General features: G+C 46.4%; 1 protein-coding gene across 2 annotated transcripts in view; it reads right to left on the bottom strand.

Moving 5' to 3' along the window:
• ACVR2B (activin A receptor type 2B) overlaps positions 1-25,612 on the bottom strand; it is a 411,235-nt gene that overhangs the window by 190,593 nt on the left and 195,030 nt on the right. For both annotated transcript variants that reach the window (XM_085632027.1, XM_085632026.1), the window contains exons 2-3: positions 19,186-19,393; positions 8,117-8,214 (exon numbers count right to left, since the gene is read on the bottom strand). In XM_085632027.1, the coding sequence (XP_085488153.1) occupies positions 8,117-8,214; positions 19,186-19,393 (306 nt within the window). The remainder of the gene's footprint in view (positions 1-8,116; positions 8,215-19,185; positions 19,394-25,612) is intronic.

The raw sequence follows: 25,612 nt of genomic DNA, 5'->3' as shown, positions 1-25,612 counted from the left end.
CTTCTCGATGGTACAGAGAGGTGGTTCTATGGTTGATACCTGCTTCCTTGATACATTTTTTAAATGATAGGCTGACAAATTGTCCTCCATTGTCAGAAATAATATCTTTGGGAAGACCTTCACGACCAAATATGTCAGCTAGAAATAAAAGTATTGCTTCAGTATCAGCCTTGTCTACAATCCTATATTCAGGCCATTTTGAAAAATGATCAACAATGAATGTATTAAATTATGGGTATGTCGGACTGGGCCAAAAACATCGATGCCAATTCTTTCCCAAGACATATGGGGAACAGCAATGGGGTGTAAAGGAGTTTTGTGAGTAGTCAAACTCTTGTCCGAATTAGAACATTGGACACACTTCCTTATCTCTTTTTCAATATCCCTATCTAGGCCAGGCCACCAATATGACTGTTTTATTCTAGCCTTGCACTTTACAATTCCTAAGTGACCTTCATGACAAAGATTAATAATTTTACTACAAAACTCTAAGGGAGGAATAAGTCTTCCACTGCTGAGTAATAAGTCTTCTTCCACTGAAAGGTCATTCCTAACTTCCGAAAAGGCAAGGAGACTATTATGTACAAGCGCCTTTGCTGGCCAGCGTTTTTGGACATACTCAACTACCAACATCAAGTTTGAGTCTTTGATTAGGCTTTGTGTCCACTCAGAATGGGAAATGCTTTGCAACTCATTACCAAAGACTGAGGCAACCATCCATTCATCCCATTCATTCTTTTCGTCTTTGATGTTGCGAAGTGGACATCTGCTTAGAAAATCAGCAATTCTATTCTTTACACCAGGGACATAATCACATTGTAGACGTAATCAAGTAATTAAATTGACATTCGTGAAATTCTAGGCGAAACATTGCTCAGACCTTTTGAAGTAAGAACTTTAGTTAATGGTTTGTGATCTGTCCTAACCGTTACACAACTACCCCTAATATACGGTCTGAAATTCTTTAGAGCCCAAACAGAGCCCAATGCTTCCCTTTCAATGACTGAGTATTTTTCTTCTGTGTCAGTGAGAGCCCTAGAAGTAAATGCAACAACACACTAACTCCCATTTTCTTGAATGTGTGATAAAACTGTGCCTAAACCTTTCCCGCTGGCATCTGTGGTGATAATACTCTCCAGATCTGGAGAGAAACCTTTGAGCGCAAGTGCAGAGCATATATCCTTTTTTATGCTTTCAAAACTTGTTTGACACTCGGGAGACCAAAAAAAATGTACAACCTTTCTTCAGTAGTTGTCGAATACTGTACATTTTTCCAGAGAAGTTTTGTACAAACTTAGAATAGAATTTGGCTAATCCTAAAAAGGATCTTACCTCATCCTTATTCTGGGGAACCGGGGCATTCATAATAGCGTCCACCAGTTCCGATTTCAGAAAGATTCCTTTACAACTAATTTCATGTCCTAAGTAGGTAACGTTACTTCTTGCTAGTTTACATTTAGATTCTTCTGCCGTTAATCCTTTGAACTTCAAAACTTCAAGAACTTTAATCAGGGTATTATCATGCTCAACTTTATCCAAACCCATGACCAAAATGTCATCTTGAAAAAACACAATGTTTTCCATGTCATTGAAAATTCTATGCATTAGTCGCTGAAACATTGCCGCGGCTGATGCTAAACCAAAAGGTACCCGTTTAAATTGAAAAAGGAGTAATAAAAGCCGTTAGATGTCTGCTTTCTGTATGAAGTGGGACCCTTTTGGTATGCAGAGGTTAAGTCGATGGTGGAAAATAATTGTTTCTAGTGGCAGAGGAGAGTAACTCTGAAATCCTTGGTAGTTGAAAAATATCAATGAAAATATTCTTGTTAAGTTCTCTCAAGTCCACACAGAGGCGGACGCGGCCATTGGCCATGCGTGCCACTACTAAGGGGGCGACCCAATCGGACAATTCAATTTGTTCAATTAGACCATTCTGTACCAATTTGTCTAACTCTTTGATAACTTCATCTTTGACACTCATAGGAATGTTCCTAACCTTATGAATACACGGGCGGGCGTCACTCTTCAGAATAATCTTATGGGAAAATCCTTTTAATTCACCTACTTTCCCTGAAAAAACTTTAGGAAATCTTGCTGTGATCATGTCGTACTGCTTTTTGTTGGAATCAACAACACTTAAAACTGGATCTGCGCTGTTGGGATCCAATAATATTCCTAATTCACCCTGGTCCCACCATCCTAGGACACAAGGTCCTGATTTGGAAACAAAGTTTGCACTCAGCACTTCTGCCTTTAAATTCAAAAGGTAGTTTCTTAAATCCTATGAGATCAATGGGTTCGCCTGTATAACTTACAGGATGCACATCAGGAACCTCAAACCTGTTACCCAATTTTTCTTTAAAAGTTTCGTTCCAAGTATTACGATTAATAATCGTGTATGGTGACCCAGAATCAGCCATCAGTGAGACTGAGATACCCCTAATAAGAATTTTGCAAACTGGTTTCTTCCTGATAGTTTTCCCTAATACCTCAGGTTCATCAATGATACGAATAACATAGTCAGGGTCTGAACACTCATCCTCACATACGTATTCATCAACTATGCATTTTACAGATCTTAATCTTTTTTGAGACACTTTTGAAAAGTGACCTAAAACTTTGCAATTAGTACATCTTTGTCCCAATGCAGGACATTTTTTGTCATGAGCAAGGTGGGATGAGCTCCCACATCTATAACATTTGCCTCCTAAGTCACTTATTCTTTCATTCGGAAAACTTTTAAAACTTTTTTTTTCTCTATTTGCTACATCTCTATCGTTTTTTTTCCTTGTTTGTTCATCGGGACAAGTACGAGTCCTTACAATATTTATGACTCCATCACTCGGAGTACTATTACTAGATGCAATTACAGTTTTAGCACATCTGGAAGTGAGTTCAGCCTTGGAAATGATGGCAGTTATCTCTCTTAGGCTGGAATCACCATTCATCCATAACTTATCTTGTAAATGCGTATTGTTACAATGCATCATTAACTGATCTCGAATTAACTCTTCCATTGTTCCAAATTTGGATGGTAAAGCTAAGTTTTTTAATGCTGCGATGTAATCTTCAACTTTTTCATTAGCACCTTGTTTGCGATGATAGAAATTATAGCGATGTACTGCTTTGCAGACTGTAGGAGCAAAATAAGAATCCAGATCTGCTAATGCGTTTGAAAAGACATCTCCATCTTCGCTCCTACTCTTCTTTTCCATCCGGTTGTAGATACGTAATCCACCAGAACCGAAACCGTGCAAAAGTATTATTTTTTTCCATTGTGGTGACAACTCTTAATCGTCAAAAGCTTCTAAATAATTAATGAAATGATCTTTCCATTCTTCCCATTCCAAACTAGTCACTTCACATTCTTTAACCATAAAAGCTTGGGGGGCTGGTAAGTTAATTGTTGTCATGGTGCTTCTTTTCTTCCCTTCTTTTTATACTAGAGAAAAGAGAATTTTTTTTTTGTTTTAATATTATTTGATACACAGTGTGTGCATCACCGCAGAGAGAAGATTTGCTTCTTTCTTTTAAATTCTTCCCATAGGTTAACTGGGGACAGTGCGCGTGTACATAAAGAGATTCCTTCGTTCTCCGTGTATTCTGTTGCTAGGTTGCTCTCCGATGCTGCTTTCCTGACAGCGTAGCGCGATGACGATGGCCCGTGCAAAAGCGTCGTGTTGCCTGGATACGATGGTCTTCGGGCGTCTTGCTGGCGTGTGACGTGTCAATCGTTACGCACGCAGCTTCTGATGCGCGAAGAAGCTGAGAATGGCAGCACAAACTGGAATGTGGGCCGATTCAAATTCCGCGTACCTCGGAGGATTCAAACAATGCTGTATCCAACAGCGTTTCACTGACCTTTGGGATGCCAATCCGCTGCCTTTGACGGGTGATGCCGATGACGCTGGTAAGGTTGCAGGCACTGCAGGCACTTCAGCGCAAGTGTGAACAGCGCGTTGAAAGTCAAATGTCCCACTTGTAACGAAATAAAGAAATTCGTAGTGGCATCAATGGGGGTCCGCTGTTGCTGTGTTTAGTTACTGAAGCTCGTCGCCATTCTTACATATTAAAGATCCAGGCTCCACATTGAAATGGTAGATTTATTCAATATACCCAGCAGAAGTGAGGAGGACAGTCTGGACACTCCTCTTCCAGCGTTGGTCAGTCTGCAAGTGATCTCACTGGATTCCATAGTTACAGAATGTACTAGTTGGAACCCAATGAGGTCACATTGCTACAAGAACACAAACACAACACATTCCAACTGTTTTGATACAGCTAAATCATAGAAGCCAAACGCGACAATGCGCTTGACACGAAACCAGGCCACTGGAAACTAATTTAAAGGAACACTGGCACATTGCTTCACTACTAACTTAAATTATAAACTATTCGAATATAACCAGGGGCATGGCACGCGGGGGGGGGGGGGGAAATGGAGGAGATCTCCAAAACTTCAAGGGGGTCCCATTCCACCAAAGATCAATATTTGGGCGATTCGGACATTCTGCAGTGGGGCCCCATCATTTTGCGTTATGCTACTGACTACTTAACATGCGGATCTCAGGGAGCCAGAAAACACACCATTGCCTTTCTGGGAGTGGGATATGGCCCTAAGAACCAGCGGGTCATCCGAAGACTGTTCTCGTGGTGAAAGGGGTGAGTGATGGCAGTGGCGTGGAACTGCTATGAAACAGCACTACATGACGTCGATAACAAAGGGGCAATGGATGTTTTGACCATAAGGGCCCAGATCCTAACAATTCTGTTTTTGGTTTGCGTTCAGGCAACTCAGAGCTCATGTCATCAAATCTCAAAAAACATCACAAAGGTGCACTAAAGAGTGGGCTCTGGGTCAGCCCCTTCTACTGCCTTTCCTTTTCCCTTATTCATTCGCGAACCGTTGGGTGGGCGAGCTGTCAAGTGTAGATAAGCCCGAGACATTTCACTGATATCTACGTAACGTTTCCATTTTACACTTACCATTTGCAAAAGCTGAGGAACTAACACTGCCTCGCGGCTGTTTCAGCTAAGTTTAATATACGATGGCTAGCACACCAACATCATGACACATAAGCCATCTTAGATGAGGAGGGGGATTCTCCCCGTCTCTACACTGCTTGCAAGATTGTCAAGTGTTGCTCTCATCACGTCTCGCTTCCCTGCCGCACTTAGCGCTGCAGGGACAGAGTGCCTGCAGTCACTGGCTGCCTCTCACCAACAGCAGCATGTAAGCTTAGATTCTGAGAGGAATCTCCTTATGTAGGATTGTTGAGTCAATATCATAACAGTAGGTCTGTCTTAGCGAAGGGGATTTCATGGAGGTCTACTTCATCACCTGATGCTCGCAGACGGTGGTACTGGCTGCCAGGCAGTTTGTACAAATTTAGCATTTATGGAGGTGATACCTCACCCACAAGAGCTTGGCATTTGGGCATCGCACAATTCCCACATCCTCAATCCGTGCACTGTGTGGCACTTACCACTCGGCTGTATCAATCACTTGCCTTGGCCATGAATCAGAGCATTTCAGGAGGGAAGAGCGAGCGGGCCCTGGTGGGATTTGTCCACTCAATAGTAAGGGCTGCTTCTGCTCTCCACTTCTTGACCCCAGTTTTACCTTGGGGCTAGTCGTGCGGTTTCTGCAGAGTTCTCATAGGATTCTCAGTGCAGTGCGAGCTAGAGGTGTTTGGAGAGGTCCCCTGCTTTGGAGCTCTCCATGTTAAAGTGAATAGCATGGCACGGCTTACAAATGAACCAATCACCTTGTTCTAAATGAGGAGGCAAAGTGTACTTTTTGCCCCTCTGCCCTCGAAGAGAGTGCAGCCAGCGGCTGTTAAGATTATATATATAATGCCGCTAGCAAACTCCACGAACTCTCCAGGAGCCCTAAAGCTGCATGAGGATTACATGTTCTACAACACAACGCGTTTTGGGAAACCCGGTTCCATTGAACACGATTCTTTGCTAGCGGCAAGGGAATTGTTTTGGAGATTTCGGGCTCCTACACCAGTTCACGCACCACAAACTACAGAGACGGATATATGTGTGTGTGCGCGTGTGTGTGTGTATGTATATACATATACATTTAGGTCATGGCATGATATCTAGATCAATTAAACTAATAAACGAACATTTAATACTCAAGTGCAAAGATACAAATTCATGTTTATTGCTGAAAAACTGGCAAAATAAAAACAGTTTACTGTCTCCCAGACTACAAATAATTACTTTACGCAGAGAAATATCTCTCAATCGTTTTATCTGTTGAATGCGTTCTTACTTTGTTGCACAAATTAAACCTCATGAATCCTGGTTTTAGTTTAATACCTTTAGCTATGAAAATACATGAGAAAGGTCATGTCATTAAGCAAATATGCATATGTGCAGAGTGTAGCTACTTTTACTGCTACCGAGGTAGGGCTAGGCATCGTGACTCCCTCGAGGCGTCACCTCGAGCCATGGCCAATCCCAATGGTAATAAATAGCATATTACCCTCTGCACCCATGTATACATCCTATGAATGAATCTGCACAGCGAGAGAGAGAGAGAGAGATCATAATGAGTGACTGTGTAATATGGGCCTATATTGACATTGAGATGGTATGGTGATATTTATAAACCGCAAGGCTGAAGGCCAAACTTTAAAACACAATGGTGAACATTCAATTCGAGGCTTATATTACATTTTAAGCTTTTTTTTATTGCATGCTTAACAATGGTTTCAAAATTCAATATTTCACAGAAAAGGCGCCTTCACTGACATACTTGCAGTAATTCACAGTGCTAAATTAATTTGCATTGCAGAATATTTACCTTCTCTAAACAAATGAAAAAAATAAATGGGTGGCTAACCACATTTCTGCTTTCTTAAGGTGCTGGTAAAAAAAAAAATGTTCACAACAGCGCTATCAGAGCATTCATCAGCACAGCTGATAAGCTCACCCTTGTAGGCCCTATGGTTGGTGGAAGAATCTAAAGGATCCCTTCCCAGTGAGTACAATTACATATTGTGAACACAGAACCCTGTCAGCAAAAAAAGGTTACTGTCCCACATTGTACTTTATTTTCATTCTTTTTATACGTCTTGTTAAACCGATTTTCTAGTGTCAAATGTACTTCTAAGGAAAAGCACATTTCAGAAGTTATTATTTTGACTTCTAATAATGTCCATTGTTGTATAAAACCTTTTTAAATATGTTAACATCCCCATCAAAATAATTTTCAAAACCGTGACCGATATCTTAAGTCTCGGGCAAACGATGAATACTGAATAGATGAGGATCTAACGCTCCATTTTTACTAACAAGTAACAGGTGAAATAGGGCCCTATACTGGCACTCGGACATCGACCTTGTGGTTCATAATACTACCAGAACCCATAGATGCACACTATATGGAGAAAGCGTGGGGGGAGGGAGGGAAAGAAGAGAAAAGAAAGAGTGGGAGAGAGAGAGCGAGAGAGAACTTAGTCTGCAATAGCAAGTGTGTGGTTATGGTTTAGTCCCACAGGGCCACGAAAATACCTATATACACAATATATATATATAATATTTTTTAAAACATTAAAAGCCAAAGCTCCTGATAATCAGCCTTGTGCAGCCAGTAACACTAACAATCTTTATAATAAGACCAATTAAAAATCTTTTTCAACAGCACCTGATATCATCTGCTTACCTCCGGCACAAATACATTTTCCGGGCAATGGGCAAGCGTACCGATCACGAAAATACAGAAAAAATGTCACTCGCATGCCAGAATAAAAGCATACAACTAATTAAAACCAACAGTTCTAACCCCATGAACCACACACCTACCCAAAACTGAACCAGACTCCGACCTGCAATGGAAACGTTTGGAAAGTCATACCACAGACTACCCAATAGTGCTGCCTTGCCACACTAACGACAGAATGTGTGTTACACAAACGCATATTAACAGCATTCCCTATATTTCACCCACATTAGCTACATGCAAGGTAGACTTCACTTTATTTTGTATACTTGCTTTTAATTTCATACACTCGCAAAGTATTTTGCCATAGTACTTGACAACATCACTTTTACCTTCATATTTAAAGCTAAGGTGTGTACGTCGACTACATACAAGTACCTGGTTCAGGAAGGTGAGTGAACCGCTCGTTGCAATAGTTCCCTTCACAACAGCAGAAAAACACTTGAGGCTTCTCTTCTTTTGCGATACAATCTTGCCTGCAGATCAGAGGACACAAAATACATGCAGCACCCATATTATTTGATGGACAAACGGGAGACTTGTATAAACTACCAGATACTACTGCAATCAACATTTATTTCATTTTATTACAGAAATGTAAGAGGTAAATGAATCTCAAAGCTGCCCCTAAGTTTGATTGTGGTCTCATTTTTAAAGCAGTGGCGGTGAACAAAGTTGCATTAAACAAGAAAGTATTTATTAGGAGATCCAGATTAGTCCAGCCATAGTGTGGTTAGGTCTCAACTGCTTAAACCCTGGCATAAACTTGCATTTCCGCAAGCATTCTAGATGGTGCTGAAAATGATCGTGCAGCCACAGAAACCGCTGCAAAGAGCTCCTTTTAGTGTTCGAAATATTTTATTAAGTTCTACAAAGAATACGAAAACAGAAATACAGGTAATGACTGCTTTCCGACAAGCCTTCAAAGTTACTCAGCCAGGTTTCATCAAGTACAAAACTGCAAATAGCTCGTTTTTAAATCAGAAAAACGCGCATGCTTGAAAACTCTGCGATCTAGGAGCAGTCATTGCAGTTTTCAGGAATTACCATAAATTGGTGAGAAAAACTTCGCAACTTCGAGCAGCTGATTTTAATTGCTTGGCGAATTTCCAATATTTCCAACTGGCAGAAGTGGACCAGAGAATTATTTAAAGTGATACAAATAATATATAAAGCAAATAAACCACTCATAGCAGATACTGTCCTTGTGCACCAAGACATGAACGCATTTAAGATGGGACATCCATTATTGACATAAGTGAATGCATGCGCCTCATAATGAAGGCCACGTTTTTCATTTGGTCAAGGAAGGGTCGAAAGATTTATAGAGGTTACTAAGGACAATGGAAATCTTCAGTTTGTTGTAGATGCTATGTAAAAAGGGAAAAAATATATGTTTGTTTTCTTTTTATGTTTCATAGCATTTGCTAATCTTAAATTATCGCTATTTATACACATATTGATATAATTTTACGAGCGTAGATTCCACGGATGCCCATCATGCGGGAATCAAAATGATTAGCCCGTTAAGTTGCACATCATTGGCTTTGTGCCATGTAAATGCTCCTAATCTTCAAACTCTACATTGGTCCCTTGACCCTTTCTCGCCTGGAATGGAGGCATGGCAGGTTCCATCACACATACTATGTACATGATCCCACCATTTTAAACGTGTTTTATTCCGAATATCAGTATATTATCAAGATAGTAACACATGAAATATATGGAAAAGAGGGAGTCACACACCTGAAAACAGTCACTAAAGAACCATACATTTAGATCCCAGATCTTAAAGAAATCTTCATTTCTACTGCCGCTATAGTTTTCTTCCACCTATGAAGCCTGATAGCTCACAGGTCACTCCACCCATTTATACAATTGATGCATTTCATTAAAACTATTAACACTGTGCCAGTGGTCAATGGAACAAAGTTAATTTGGCCCCTTGGAGATAGTTTTACTGACCACCACACGTATATCCCTTATTTGCACTCTGTACCTCACTGACCTCATTTCATCGCTCATCTTAAAAACACCTCTGCTCCTCCCCATTTGAGGAGTCGTAGCCCACACCATGGACTTTGTAGTCCGGTATGAGGAGGGAACCCTATATGAAGCATGTCCCCTTCTGGCGAGTGAGGGTTCTTGTCCTAAAAGGATTCCTTCTCTAGCAGTTCCATCACACATACACTTGTTAGCACAGAGGGCAACATTTGGTTTTGTACTAGTCACCTATCCTGTTTAGGTTGTAATACCAGGCGTACATGTTTGTGAGTTGTAATTTTCTCATTAAAAGGATGCAAGTCAAAGATGCCCAAGGCTCACCTTTCTAGGAGGCTAACTATGGAAAGACTGAAAGCAATTCGCAAACGGCGAGCCACCCGGTCGTCCCCTGTGTCTTTTACATGTACTTCTGCACATACCTACAAGTAAAGAGTTTTGCCACAAGAAGGGATTCAGTTTTCCAGTGTGGATATTTCAAATAGCAAATTACAGAAATCATGTTTATAGCAAAATGGTAGGTCACAGTAGAGGATTTTAATACATCTGGACATTCTTGGTATAACTTCGTTTATATCGAAGGCATAAGACCTTGCCCTTCCTACCAGCAGCGTCCTCATCCTTCCCCCATACTCCTGCCCCGAAAGTGGGCGAGTGAACCCTTTATTGTTGTAGCAGCTTCCAATAAAAAGAAACAAGCATTTACAATGCAACGGTCTCGCCATTTTTAAAGTTAGAGCTATTGGCATTGCTCATGACATTTTTGTTTATGTTTTTGTTTCTAAAACATTTAAAGAAACGACATTGTTATTAACAATGTCAATAGCTTAATCACTCTCAAATGTGAGATTTATTGCATTTGCAGCCACACACACAAAGCCACCCACTCACAGAGCAACCCACACACAAATAGAGCCACCCACAGAGCCACCTACACACACGCAGAAGCCCACTGACCTATTTACATTATGTGCACTTTGTGATCTGCATGGTACATGTTATTTGCTGCAGGCACATTAACCCTATGTGCTACCTTTCCAGGAGTCAAAACTTCCACTAGACAAAACTCCGATCTCTCTCTAGGAAGAACATTAAACCCCAGAGTCATCATGACATTTTTATTGTTGCCGAAAATTGCTGGAGGCCAGGAAGGAGGCAGCAAGCGCTTTTAAAACCTTAATTTACTTGCAAACATAATGTCTCCACCCAAAGTCAGCGCCCGGTCACACTGGTTGCACTGCCCTAGAGCTGGCCCTTCTCAAGGGTCCGGTGACCTCAGTGACAGAGTCACTGTTGTTCTTGGCTGTGCTGCTTCATAGGCCTGCTAGCAAGACTGGAGGTGAACTTCAGTATGGATTGTGGTGGACAAACCTTGAAGGTTAACCCAGACTTGCCAGTGCTAGGGTCCACCTGCTGGTGCTAAGACACCAGCGCTTCTAAGGTCTTGCGAAGCCTTCTAAGGTCTAGCATGGGATTGTGCTCTCACTGGAGAGTCGTCTGGTGGACTGGTTATTAAGGCTGAACGTGGTTCCTCAGTTCCAAATTCAGCAGCTCTTGTCATAGTGCCACATAGTCTCCCCCACTGAACACCATACTGTCCCACTGAGAAAAACTCACACTGCCTTCAACTACAACCCACACTTTACAGTAAATTATTCTCTTTTTCCGCAAAAAATAATACAAGGTGAATTATTGCTTCATTTGAGGCTGCTGTGCGCCTGGATGTGGTGCTGATGTTAATACCTTGCTACAGTCGGGAAGATGTGCATAGGTGAACTGCAATGTGATGAACACACGAACAACCACTTCATCCACATATACTAAGTGTGCATTTGACCACTAACCTAACTTCCAAGCATTATGACACCACATTTCAGATATCACTTGTTAAGATTTGGCAGAGGAGACCAGGGGGAGGATTAGTAGAGATCAAACGAGCAGAGAGAGAAGAGGTCAGAGGAGAGCAGGTCACAGCGGAGAAGAGATCAGACATCAGTTGAGAAGAGATCAGAAAGCCAGAGAAGAAGTCAGAGCAGAGAGGAGACCAGGCAGCAGAGAAGAGATCAGAGGAGCCCAGATCAGAGCACAGAGGAGCCCAGATCAGAGCACAGAGGCAACAGAGGAGGAGAGATCCGAGGAGTGCAGAGCAGCGAGGAAGAGACGCAGCAGAGGAGAAGAGGTCAGATGAATGCAGATCAGAGCACAGAGGGGAAGAGATGAGAGTAACGCAGATCAGAGCAAAGAGGCAGAAGGGCAGAGTGGAGATCAGAGGAGCCAAGATCAGAGCACAGAGGCAGCAGAGGAGAAGAGATCAGAGGAGCCCAGATCAGAGCACAGAGGAGCCCAGATCCGTGCAGTCTGCCACCCAGGAAATTCGCCCCAACTGCTGCTGCACGAGAAGCTCGAGTGCAGTCACTGCCCGAGATGTGACCCGCTGAGGGCGGCTGCTGCAGCGACTGAGGCCGGAGGTGACGCAGCAGCCAGCCGAGAACCACAGACTGGAGAGCAGCTTGCGGTTGTTGGCAGACGGGGGCGTGGTAGCTGCTTCCCCCTGTCAGTGCCTACTTCTGTGTACCTGAGAGGGAGACTGGCACTTAACTACAGCTGACTGTGATGCCGTCTGTCAGTCTGGTGACCCTATATATGAGAATCATGTTCTATGCATTTTCGTGGATTATTCAAGACAAGTGCAGCAGGTACGTCTGACCTTTGGAGGGGTCAAACAAAAACTGAGAGCCATGAGACTTCACTACATGCTCTTATATCTGGCAAAACTGAAAGTACTCCATTATGAGGACACACATTTCTTCACTACTCCAGAGGCGGTAAGGGGCTGCCTGGAGGTTCATAGGGATGGTCAGATCTCACCACTGACCCCCACCGGTTCAAACGGATGGTCTGAAAATTTCATTCACTCACAGCCAACGGTAAAGTAGAGACGACGTGGTGGGGGTACATCACGGCCCTTATCTCGGGTCATTGTCAGACAAGATGTAACACGAAACCTGGAGTAGCGACAGTCGGAGAGCGAGGAACCGATGGTGCTCGTGGAGGTGGTGACAGCCTCAAACTCGGATACAAATACAGAGGATGTGGTGGAGGAGATCCAGGAGCAGAGTGAAACTTGACATTGAGCATTATTCCAATACTGCAGTTGGCCTTATGCACTGTTCATATTGATGTGCCCCCAGATGGTGAATGGCTGTATACACATATTTTGCCAAGTTGTATAACCATGAGGGTCCTCTAGTAAATTATTGCAGCCCTGGATGGCTTTTTTGCAGTGTAGATGTGAAAAAGCAGGCGAATGGGTGACATGTACGAAATGTGACAGGAAGACTATTTCCCGCCCCATGTGGATGTTTGACTCAGTTGATCAGTTGTCAGTTTTACTGTTGTGCCTTAAGTTTCCACAAGAGAGCTTACTTGGCAGAGAGGTATCCAGCAAGTGTGAGTGTATGAGTGACTGAATGGTACAATGACTGGTGTAGAAAAGTGAATTTGCAGAGCTAGGCGGTACCAGAGGACGGTGACCGTACTTGCAGCCCCCTGGGGACAGACCCACCATTCAATCTACCGTTGTGGGGACTGCTAGCTGATTGCAAGTTCGGGGGGGGGGGGGGTGTGGGGGGGGAGATGGACGATAGAGGGGCATTGTGCAAATTGATCATATTGTAGAGTAAGTAATTGTTGGGAAGGGAGTAGAAGGATATTAATATTTGATTTGTGTTTGACGCTATGCCTGCCAGTGTTAAGTTGAAGACATGGAATTTGGGGTGCTTAATTCCGATCTTAAGCGATATAGAATACACTCCTTCCTCTGGCGACAGGGTATTCAAATTACTCTGTTGTAGGAGACAACAAAACACAAAAAATATTTAGTAAATGGAGGGGACAACTCTACTCTGCCTACATTCTCCATTACGCCTGAGGGGCTTCCATATGGATCACCCCACAGGTCGCCTTTAGGGTTCAGAGCTTTAAGTCAGATATTGAAGGTAGATCTATATGGCTATGTGGACTGCTGGATGGTCGAGAGGTGTGTATGCTCCCAACACAGACCTTCTACCTTGACGTCAAGAGGGAGCTGCTTGCCTACGTTGGGACTCCTCTGCTGTGGGCAGATGATTTTAACTGTGTGCCGGACAGTAGTGAGGTCTGCCTCCCCCTCCCAAAGACAGGACAGATCTGCACATGGTGGCTGCACTGAAAAGTGCAATGACACGCATTGGGCTGCTTGGATGTTAGGCGCACAACACACCCAGATGCCAGAGAATACATGCTATGCCCCAACCCACAACACAGTTGCCTTGATAGATTCTTAGTGACAGACGACCTCACCGCAGACCTAACAGACGTTCAGATATTGAACAGGTTTCTCTCAGATCATGTACCGGGGCTCCTGGAGTGGGGCCGTTGCTGAGACAGACCCAGGGTGCTGTTGTAGTGTTTACACCCAGAAGTGCTGAGTGATACCCAGTTCCTCATGCAGCTTCGAGAAGTGACAGTAAACTATTTTTCCACCAACTGGTCCTTAGCAGAGAGCAGGGGAGTCCAGTGGGGCACTCAGTAGTGACCCGACGAGAATGCCTGTCACATATTAGTGCCACTAGGTGTCGTTTAGAGAAACCGTTACTAGAGGGAGAACTACAACTCACCAACATTCAGAGAGATGTCCCCACCGTGGGAAGCCAGATAAGGAAGCTATTGACAGCCCAGAGAACGGTGGGAGGGATGTGGGACAGACTGGACCTATCGTTCGGAGGGACTACCTCATCGGGAATGGGACCGGTCTGGGCGCCTTCTAGCATGGCCATTGAAAAGGAAAAGTCCACCACCAGTGATCGTTTCTCTTAAACCATGGGATGGCACTATGGTTGGGTCACAAGCCGCAATTAATTTCCTCCTACGACACCACCTGGCGACTGTTTATGGGGAGATCGAGGGTGGCCAAACCTCAGATAATACCTTTCTAGATCACATACTCCTTCCTAGACCTACAGCGGAGCAGACTGGGTAACTGGAGATGGAAATCCTAGTCAAGGGATTGAAGGAGACTGTCTGGGAAATGGCTAGATGTAAAGCACCTGCTCCCGATGGACTCCCAGTGGAACACTATCAAACATACTCTGAGCTACTCATTGCCCATATACAGGAAACGCTTCAAGAGGCACATGCTCGTGGGATATTTCCGCAAACCATGCGTGAGGCACAAATCATTATGCTCCATAAACCGAGAAAGGACCACTCAGACCAAATACTTATAGAATCCTCTCTATGCTTGGGTCTACACAAAAATGCAGGCAAAGACCTTTGCAAGCAGGTTACGGGTGGTGGTTACCCAACTGGTACATGAAGATCAATGCAGCTTTATGCGGGGTAGAGGGACAAATATTAATCAAAGGATACTGTCCCATTATATGGTTGCTGAAGGGGAACTGAAGGCAGCGTTGATAGCCTTAGACATCAAAAAGACATATCTCCAATTGGTAAAATCTTTGGGAAGTCCTCTGCCGTGTGGGCCCATGTCCAGTGTTCATGTCCTGGATCAAACTGTTGAATACTGCACCGGTGGAACGAGGCGTGTGATATCAGATTGCTTCCCCATTAAAGTGTGGCGCTAGGCAGGGATGCCCCCTATCACCACTCCTTTTTGCTTTGGTGATGGAGCCCATGGCGATCCGGATTCGTCGTGATATGGTTGGGTGGAGCATAGAAGTGGGAGAGGTCAACCATGTAGTCTCCTTGAATGCCGCTGATGCCCTTATCAATGTAAACACTCTCAGATCGTTTGCAATACTGCTATAGATTAGGTCAGAGTTTGACAGGGTATCTGGTCTTACGGTGAATAGGCAAAAAACAGTTCTGTTCCCCATAGCTGCTTTGGCGGCCGTGCATCAGACAAAGCTCCCAGCTATGGAGCTTGGATGGGAGAGCTGCATTTCCGGTACTTGGCGATACAGATAGCTCATGCCCCCGGGACCCATCTCGCACATCGAGCAAGATGATTCTATTACCTTGTTGTCTGCATGCCCTCCAGAATGCAATGTATGATATTCCAAAATTCACGTTTGTTAAACTGAACAGCCTCCTGGTGTCCCTCGTGTGGGCCAATAAACGGAGCAGAGAAAAACTGGATATCTTAAAACTGGACTCGTAACTAAGGGGCCTGGAACTACCAGACATAGAACTATATTACCTCACAGGGCTTATACAGTATGCACCACAACGGTGCATGGATGGTCCCAACATGGAGAAGAAACTCCTGGAACATGGGGATCTCCCACATTGCCTCATGTTGGGAGCAGGTGTCCAGGGTGGTCAACCGTTTATAGTCAGACAGGTGACGGTGACCTGGAAGCAGACAGTTGTCTGAGTGCTACGTTGGGCACCTTATGCCAGACTTTTGCTGCTCGGATGGTTGGGACACATTTGTGCCATTCAATCGGTGATGGACATATCACAATGGTTTGAAGGTAGGTGTAACTGCGGGAGACTTCTACCTTAACGACATCTTTCTCACATTAGAGGAGGCACAGACTACCTTTGACCTTTGGCAGTGGCAATATGCCAAAATATCTTGTACATTGAGAAATTTGGGTTAAATCTCCCGAAGAGTCAGACTCTGCTGGTGATATTGGACCCTGGGTTGACTACGGGGTCTGATCTCTCGCATCTACAAAGCTGTTAAAGGGGATTGTCGCATTGACATTACGGAGACCTGAAACAGGTGGGCTGAGAGCTTGCCACTCTCAGGAGAAGCCTGGAAGAGAGCATATGCCCAGATTCTGAAGGTGGCTAGCAATGCAAGGTTCAAGCTCACGCAGTTTTATTTCTTGCACCATGCCTATATGACCCCCCCCCACTCACTGTGGATACATAGAATTAAAGGAGCACATTCAGAGGCGTGTCCTAGGTGAGGGACTGCCCTAGCATAATTTCCACATAAGACGTGGAATTGCAGTAAACTACATGGATTCTGGAGTCAGTTAGGACATTGCGAGAGATAATACAGGTGCACGCGGCGATATCGGTCAACCACTGGGGTTATTCCCCACTCCCAAGCACGGAGCCAAAATGGATCACAGATTAATGCTTCTGGGGCTGATCCTAACAAAAAGACGGGTGGCCATTCATTGGTTGAAGACTAACGCCCAGAGTAGATAAAGGGTGGTCAAACATGCTCGAATGGGGGCATGGCAAAAGAGACACAGCTGTGTACAGCGCACACAGACGGGAAGTGGACCGCAACTTAGAAATATGGGGCAATATGACTGCCCTGCTGCCGCCAGGACTGCACTAAGAGAGGCTGCACCGTCTGCTGGACTAAACCCGCTGTATCTGGCGCTGGCGAAGAGAGGACGGTGCAGGTGGCTCCTAGCTTGGAGAAAACCTGTGGCCCAGACCAAAGGAGTGACTCAAAGTAACTGTGGACTGATCAACGGAAACTCACACTGGAATCGCCAGAGCCCAAGTAGCCCACACCAGCAACTTGCTAGCCACCACAGAAGATTTGCTACTAGCTGCCGCTGGGAGCCCCAAGAGACCGATTCTCGATGGCCAAAAGTTGCATTAGAGTCAGGCTGACCTGGGTGTGCTGTCAGTCCAGATTGGTCACCTAAAAAGGACACTAGACCCCCCAAAGGATTTTGCAAGGGCTACGGTTTACAGAGACTGGTAGCCCAGCCACAGAGGACCTTCTACAGTCTCTAAGAGGACTTCGAGGGACCCCGTCCTCTGTGATCAAAGTCACCTGCCAAATGTGGACCGAGGAATCAACACAAAGGCACCCCGGCAACCGCACCGTAACACCCTTGAGCATCTTTTTTATCTTATGTCATCTGGAGCACTCCATTCTGGTTTAAGGCTGTTGTGTCATAAAGGCTGGAAAAGGACTGAAAAATGCTCTGGTGGCCAGGCAACTGTCCAAATCTACCCCATTGGCCCCCAGGCATTTCTTCTTGTTGGATTTTGTCACCCAAGCCGGGCCAGAGTAGCCAAACTCACTTTTACAAACTTTCCAAAAGTTTACAAACTTGATTGAACAATGCTTGTTTGCGGTTGAATTAAAAAGTGATAAAACCTTTGAAAAGCTCCCAGGAACCGTTAGGTGGATTTTGCTCATCAAGGGCTCTAAACATTCATTAAAACATAATACATTTTTATAAATTGGTTCTGTTTCTCTCGTGTTGTGTGGCTTTCTTATTTTGTTTTTTTGGAACTGTTAAATGCTTTACACTAAGTTCCCTTGTGCAATGCTTGCCGCTCGAAGCTATAGCTACCCAAAGATGAGCTTAAGGATGTTAAACAAACCTGAGTGGACTCAAGACAGTTTCTGTGAGTGTATTCCACGGTAAGGCTAACCAGCCATACCATAGAATACACCCTAATCCTCACAGTTACCAGGATCTCTAGATGCAATATTGGTTCATATTACAGTTAGCTGTAATGCACCCTCTGTATACTGGCATAGAGTAGCAAAGCACTCAATGTTTGCATGGACTTAGTTATACAAAAACTAAGCCAATGCACTGACAAAACGAATGTTGCACTCTTGCAGAAAGCATTTGCTCACATCTGAACACAAGATCCCCACAAAGAACTGACACACCAGACGCAACGGTTTGTAACGGAGGCTTTGATCAGCGCATACTAAATAATACATACACAGCCCTCACATTATCACCAACAAAGTTAGAGGTTGCATCAAGTGCCTAGAACGGGCAGTGGGATGTGAAACAGCAACACAGACCTTTAAGGATGCAACCTGTTGAAATTACTGCGTTTTTGGTAGGTTAGGGATTATGTTCCAATCTGGCATTTCAATTTGGTTTAAAATCAGGAAATGCACCAACTTTAAGAATAAATATTAATTGGGCGCAGTCTTGTTCGCTAAAGTAGAAGAACAGTGGTATTGCTGGTGTACCCTAAAACCATCTTCCCTTCAAGCAGCGGTTCAGAAAATCTAGGTATAAAAATTCTTTATGTAGGGATTCAGCATCCTAATAGGCACCCTCGAACTTAAAAATGTCAGCCTTTTGACCATAGAAGGGGTGTTGTGGAGCAGGTGAATTCACAGGGCCAGAGAAAGGTGATGAGGGCAGGACAGTCAAAGGTGACTGCTTGGCAGGTGAAAAGGGTGGGGTGCGGACTTGACAGTGTACATTAGGGGGCCATGGTATGCAACCTCAGAGGGGCTTTGGCAGGCCACATAAGGCAACATCTTATGACAGGCAGCAAAAGAGGGTTAGGGTAGGTAAGGAGTTTTTGGCTTGGCAACATATTGGCACATACCTTCCATCAGCTGGAAATAAAGTGGATCCATACAAATCAGGTGCTTACATCATCAACTGGAAAGAAGCAGCATTTGCATTTAAAGTACGCTTTTACTAATTTTTACGCATTCCTGCAATAAAATTCATTAATGGGCTTGGAGAAACACTTACCGGTCATAGCAATTAAAGTCATCTAACCAGCAGCCTGTCTTCACTAGCTCGATAAAGCCGGAATTATTTCTCCAAGAAGCATAACAATGCAGCCGCTTATTCTTTTCTACTTCACAACGTTCAACGCCACTTTGATTGGTCTTCTCCAGCTCCCAGTTGGCATTGTAATATATGCATTCTCTGATTTCCACCTCCCCATGTCCAGAACCTGCATGAACAGACAAGTCAAACATTTAAGCAAATATATGGTTAGGAATCTAAAATAGCCTCTCGACAATGCAGACTAGTTGCTGTAACAGGCTATAGGCACAAGTTACTTACCTTCGGTAACGATATATCTGTTAGGAACATTAGTAGTGATAGATAGCTTACCTTAGAATTCCCCCCATCCCCCCCCCCCCCCGGCATCAGACTGGATCCGGAAAGTTTGTCAGCAGTACCCCTGCGCGTCGGTAGGCATCGTCATACGGCTCCACGTCTGTCGTCGAGATGACGTCACTGAAGCTACTTAGATGTGTCCTCGCGCGCTGACGTCAGTTCTGTACATGACTTTCCGCACCAGGAACGCGGAGCCATGCAAGAAACTAACCTCTGGTGCCAAGAAACTAGGGCCCTGAAAGGGATGACCTTAACCCTAGAAATCAGTTCGCAGAACGGGGAGGATGGGTGGGGTGGTAAGAAATCTATCACTACTAATGTTTCTTACAGATACATCGTTACCGAAGGTAAGTAACTTGTGCATCTGAAAGAAACACGTAGTGATAGATTCCTTACCTTAGAATAGATACCCCAGCAATACCAATCCCAGTGGTGGGTCTGCGAACCAAGATCACACCAGAAAGTCCAGGAGAACAGAACGGCCAAAGAAGCCGTCTCTACGGACTTGGCTGCCCAGGCAGTAGTGCTTGGTAAACGTGTGCAGCAAGGTCCACGTAGCTGCCTGACCAATGTCATGCAAGGGAACTCCCCGTCCCAAAGCAGTAGTAGCTGCCGTCGCCCCGGTAGAATGGGCACACAGCCCCACCAGATGCTCTTTGTTAGCCAAAGAATAACAAGCCTTTATGCACAGAACGACCCACCGAAAGATGGTCCGCTTGTGCACGGCCCGACCTATCTTGGCACCCACGTAGCCAACTAAGAGCTGGTCATCCACCCGGAACTGTTGTATGCGGTTTAAGTGTAATGAGAGCGCATGTTTTGGGTCCAGACGGTGGGGCCTCTCTTCCTCTTTCGAGGGATGCGGAAAGAATGTAGGCAAAGTGATGGTCTGTCCATTGTGAAAGGCAGTGACAACCTTCGGCAGAAAAGATGGAAGAGTCCTTTGAACCACTTTGTCTGGATGGACAGTGAGAAAAGGAGGTTTAGAAGAAAGAGCCTGGAGCTCACTCACTCTTCTGGCAGAGGTGATGGCCACCAGGAAAGCTGTCTTTAAAGTGAGAAGACGAAGAGGCTCAAAGGGAGCACACATCAGATATGTAAGAACCAGGTTCAAGTCCCACTAAGGCATTATGAAAAACAGGATGGAAAAGATGAGTAATGCCTTTTAAGAATCTATTTACAACAGGGGACTTGAAAAGGGAAGGCTGAACTGGAAGCGAGATAGCCCTCGATAGTGCCCAGAGCAGAGCCCTGCTGGGCCAAAGAAATAAGGAATAGAAGGACCTCTGAAAGAGGGGCAGAAAGGGGATACACTGCCTTTGCTGTGCACAATGCCACAAACTTAATCCACCTACAGGCGTATACAGTCTTAGTGGAGGGACGCCTGGCTGCCAAGATTACATCACAAACTTCGGGAGGCAGGTCAAAAGACGTCAACTGCCGCCGCTCAATCTCCACGCAAGGAGGTGGAGGCTGGACAGGTTCGGGTGGAAGACCGTACCCTGTTACTGCGACAGAAGATCCTCTCGAAGAGGCAGTCGGATCGGGGGGGGATCGATAGCCATGCCGAGTAGCTCGGGATACCATACTCTTCGAGCCCAGTCCAGAGCAACAAGAAGGACTTGGGCCCGGTCGCGCTTGATCTTTTTCAGCACTCTGGGTAGAAGTGGTGTAGGCGGAAAGGCGTATAGTAGACCGCAACTCCAATCGCAACGAAAAGCGTCGCCTAGCGAGTGCCGCCTTGGAAATTCCAATGCGCAGAACCGATGACATTGCGTGTTCTCTTCGGTGGCGAATAGATCTAACCAAGACTCTCCCCACTGCTGAAAGAGACCTTGCGCCAAGTGCAGATGCCATTCGTGATCCATCATGCCCAGGCGGCTGAGTTCGTCCACCCTGCGTTCAGAGAACCTGCCAGGTGTTGAACCACCAGGAAAATGCCCTGATGTTCCAGCCATGACCAGAGACGCAGAGCCTCCTCACATAGGGTCCACAACCCCACCCGGTTTGCTGCAGTACCACATGGCGGTGGTGTTGTCCTTGAACACCTGCACTACTCTCCCCTTGACAGAAGGAAGGAATGCTTTCAGTGCAAGTCTGATCGCCCGAAGCTCCAGAAGGTTGATATGGATCCGGGACTCCGCCGGAGACCAGAGTCCTCGGATCTCCGCTTCTCCCATGTGGCCGCCCCATCCCAGAAGGGACGAGTCCGTCACCACTGTGTGTTCCGGTTAGGGAAGGGAGAGGGATCTGCCATTGACCCAATCGCGATTCGTGAGCCATCACTGCAATTTATGTGCAGTGCCCTCCGAGATCTGGACATGATCGGACAGGTTGCCCGGATGTTTTGCCTACTGGAACTTCAGGTCCCACTGCAGCGCCCGCATATGCCATCTGGCATGATCCACCAACAGGATACAGGAGGCCATCAGGCCCAGTAGCCGGAGGGTCATCCTGACCGAAACCAGAGATAAAGGCTGAAAGATCGGAATCATAGTCCTTGTATCCCGGACTCACTACTTAGGAGGATAAACCCGAAACTGCGCCAAATCCAGAACCACTCCGAAGAGGAGCTACTGAGAGGGAATCAGGTGCGACTTCGGCACGTTGATGGAGAACCCCAGCAAATGCAGGAGGTCGGCCGTAGTCTGGAGGTGGGAGACAACTGCATGGGGTGAGCCCGCCTTCAACAACCAGTCTTCGAAATAGGGGACGACTGGGACCCCTGATATACGCAGATGAGCTGCGGCCACCGCCATCACTTTCGAGGAGCGCTGGTAAGGCCAAAAGGGAGCACGGTGAACTGAAAATGCTTGTGGCCTACCGTGAACCGCAGGTAACGCCGGTGGGCCAGCAGGACGGGAATATGAAAGTAAGCGTCCTGCAAGTCCAACGCTACCATCCAATCTTGCGGGTCTAGGGCAGACAAGACCTGAGCAAGTGTTAGCATCTTAAACTTCTCCTTGCGGAGGAAGCGATTGACGTTCCGAAGGTCTAAGATAATACGCAGACCCTTGTCCTTCTTGGGGACCAGAAAGTAGTGGGAATAACAACCACGACCTACTTCTGGCCCAGAAACGCGCTCGATGGCCCCCTTGGCCAAGAGGGACGTGATTTCCTGCTGAAGAAGCGCAAGATGGTCCCCCGACATGCGGTGGTATTGAGGTGGCATGGCTGGAGGGGAAGTCTCGAAGGGGAGGGAGTAGCCCCTTCGGACAATTTGCAGCACCCACTTGTCCGAAGTGATGTTGCGCCAGTGGGGAAGATAAGGGCCAATTCTGCCGCCCACTGGCGTTTTATGGGCCTGAAAAGCCGTACTAGGAAGGCTTTGCAGTGGATGCTGGGGGGGGGGGGGTGGAGGTGGACTGACCCGCCCGCTGGCCCCTTGAACCGCCTCGACGGTTGCCACATCCGCGCTGTTGCTGCGCCAGCCTGTTGCCCTGCGAACGTAGTGGGGCACCCCTTCCGTGGCCACGGAAGGAGTGAAAGGCAGAAGGCGGAGGAGGCCGAGTGGCCGACAGGCCCGAGGACTTGGCCGTAGCCCGTGAGTCCTTAAAACGCTCCAACGCACTATCTGCCTTATTGTCAAAAAGGCGAATGCCATCAAAGGGCATCAGAGTGTTCTGGACATCCCCCAAGAAGGCAGTTGTTCTCAGCCAGGCATGGCGCCTAAGCACCACCGTCGTGGAAATCGCCCTGCCCAGCGAGTGGGATGGGTCAAACCCACAACGGATGGTGAACTTAGCTGCATCTCTCCCAGCAGCAATAGCTTGGGCGAGTAGTGTCTGGGCCTCCTCCGGACAGCTAGGCAGCACCTGCGCAACCACAGAGTGGGAATAACGGCCCAAGAGGCATGCGGTGTTCACCGACCGCAGCCCTAAGCTGGCATACTAAAACCGCTTCTTGCCAAGCTGCTCCAGCTTCTTGGATTCCCTATCCGGAGATGCGGAAGGGAACGCGCTCTGGGACGCAGAAGCTTGGACAACCAAGCTCTCAGGAGTGGGGTGTTGGGAGACGAAGAGGGGGTTGCCCGGAGCCGGGCAATGGCGTCTGGCCACGTTCCTGTCCACAGGAGCCACTGTGTTGGGTCTGGACCAGGTGCCCAAAAGAACGTCAGACAGTGCTTAATTAAAGGGCAGCAAGGGCTCCGAAGAGGTCGCCGCCGGCTGGGGCACTTCTGTCAGGAGGTTAGTCCTGACGTCCACTGTAGGGAGTTCGAGGTGGAGGGCCTCGGCAGCCCTATGCAACACCACTGCGTAACTGGCTCCCTCCTCCGTGGCCACGGTAGGAGACAGCATGCCAAGGTAAGGTGAGGTGTCAAGACCACTGGCATCCCCCAAATCTTCTGCCCAGTCCGGGTCATAAGAACAGTCTTGTGCGAGAGGATCCTCAGACCCCTCCCAGTCCTCCCCTTCCTCCAAAGTCTGTGGAACAGGCTGAAAATATGGAGGATGGACATAGGGAAAAAATGGCCCCATCGGGGTCGAAATCAGCGCCGATACGGCACTTGTCTGGTTCAGGGCTGAAACTGAGGAGCAGGCGACATCGGAGGTGGTGCCGGTGGGGTCGACGTCGTTGGAGGCGTTATAAGGTCAACCAGCGTCGACCGGGGTCCGATCCTGGATCCCAGGGGGTCCTGCAGCACCGGAGCCACCGTCTATGGAAGGGCAGGGCCCTGTAAGTGCACTGGCGGGGCCAGACGGCCCAAAGAGTCGGGCCATGACAGCATGAAACTTACACCTGGGCAGGCTTCGCCGACGGACCCAGGGAAGGGAGGGTAGGCCGGCGGCGATGCCACAGGCTCCGCTGGGGTGGCACCACCCGCAACCTCAGCCGCGTCGTGCGAGGGAAAGTCAAGGAGCGACAACGGTTCTTTGACCTTTTTGGAATGCTTCGACTTACCTGACTCCAAGTGCGAAGACAGATCCAGAAGAATGATGGTGACTGTTCCACGACTGGTCCCTCGACCTCCCACGGGACCGGGACCTTGAGCGGCGCGGAGCAGACTGCCGGACTTCCATCAACTATCGGGACAATTCCCACAAAGTCTTCGGTGTTATGGCCCAGCAGTCGAGGCATGACTTGGAGTCGTGGTCGCGCCCCAGGCAGTAGAGAGACACACGGTGTGGGTCCGTCACCGACATCATGCGGTGACAGTCCCCACAGTTCTTAAACCCAGGCATTCCTACGACACCAGGAGTCGATCGACTCGAGAAAAAAAGAGACAAAAGGCCTCAAAAAAACTCAGCCAAAAAATGACTGAGGGTACTAGCTCTTCCTGGATCTGCGCTTACTGGCGCGGAAAAAGAAATAAGTGACGTCAGCGTGTGTGGGCACGTCTAAGTAGCTCGAGCGACGACGTCCCGGCAACAACGACGCCTATCAACGCGCAGGGGTACTGTTGACGAAAACTTTCGGGATCTAGTTGGATGCCTGGGAGTAATTCTAAGGTAAGGAATCTATCATTACATGTTTCTTTCAGATATAATACACAATAAAAGTTATAAGGAGCAACATTTATTATCCAAATCCGCCATGAATATAATCCAGTAGCTGAACATCAAACACTAGATGGTCATCCTGGATACAAGCTATCATTTTTTTGGGCTACACTGTATTCATTCAGAGACAGAAATGAGTCTGCAGTACTCTATACTAACAATCAACAATACATAACAAGCAAGGGCGTAACTACCACTAGTGCAGCAGGTGAACTGGCACTGGGGTCCTGGTGAGTGAGTCCGCCACTGCCCTTCCTTCTGATATCTTACCACCAAAATGGAAGTCTACTGAACTCTTTATAGGTTTTCACCTAGGCAGTGGTTGTGCGGTCTCTTCGAGACATGCTGTATTAAAGATATGGGCTTTAAGCTCCGCCCATGTACTTTGACTCCTTTGAGTCTCTTTTGGAATTGCTTATATTTCATTGGCTTAGTAGTCCTTCCTTGTTTAGCTTTAGTAACTCCTTCTCTTCTGTTGTAAGCTCCCATAAGGACAGACCCCTCTTACATGTGTTGTTACTCAATTGGTTTATTTACAGTTGGTGAGC

The sequence above is a fragment of the Triturus cristatus genome, chromosome 10 (genome assembly GCF_964204655.1).
Source record: "Triturus cristatus chromosome 10, aTriCri1.1, whole genome shotgun sequence".
Taxonomy (NCBI): Eukaryota; Metazoa; Chordata; class Amphibia; order Caudata; family Salamandridae; genus Triturus; species Triturus cristatus.
This window is presented reverse-complemented; position numbering and strand designations above follow the sequence as displayed.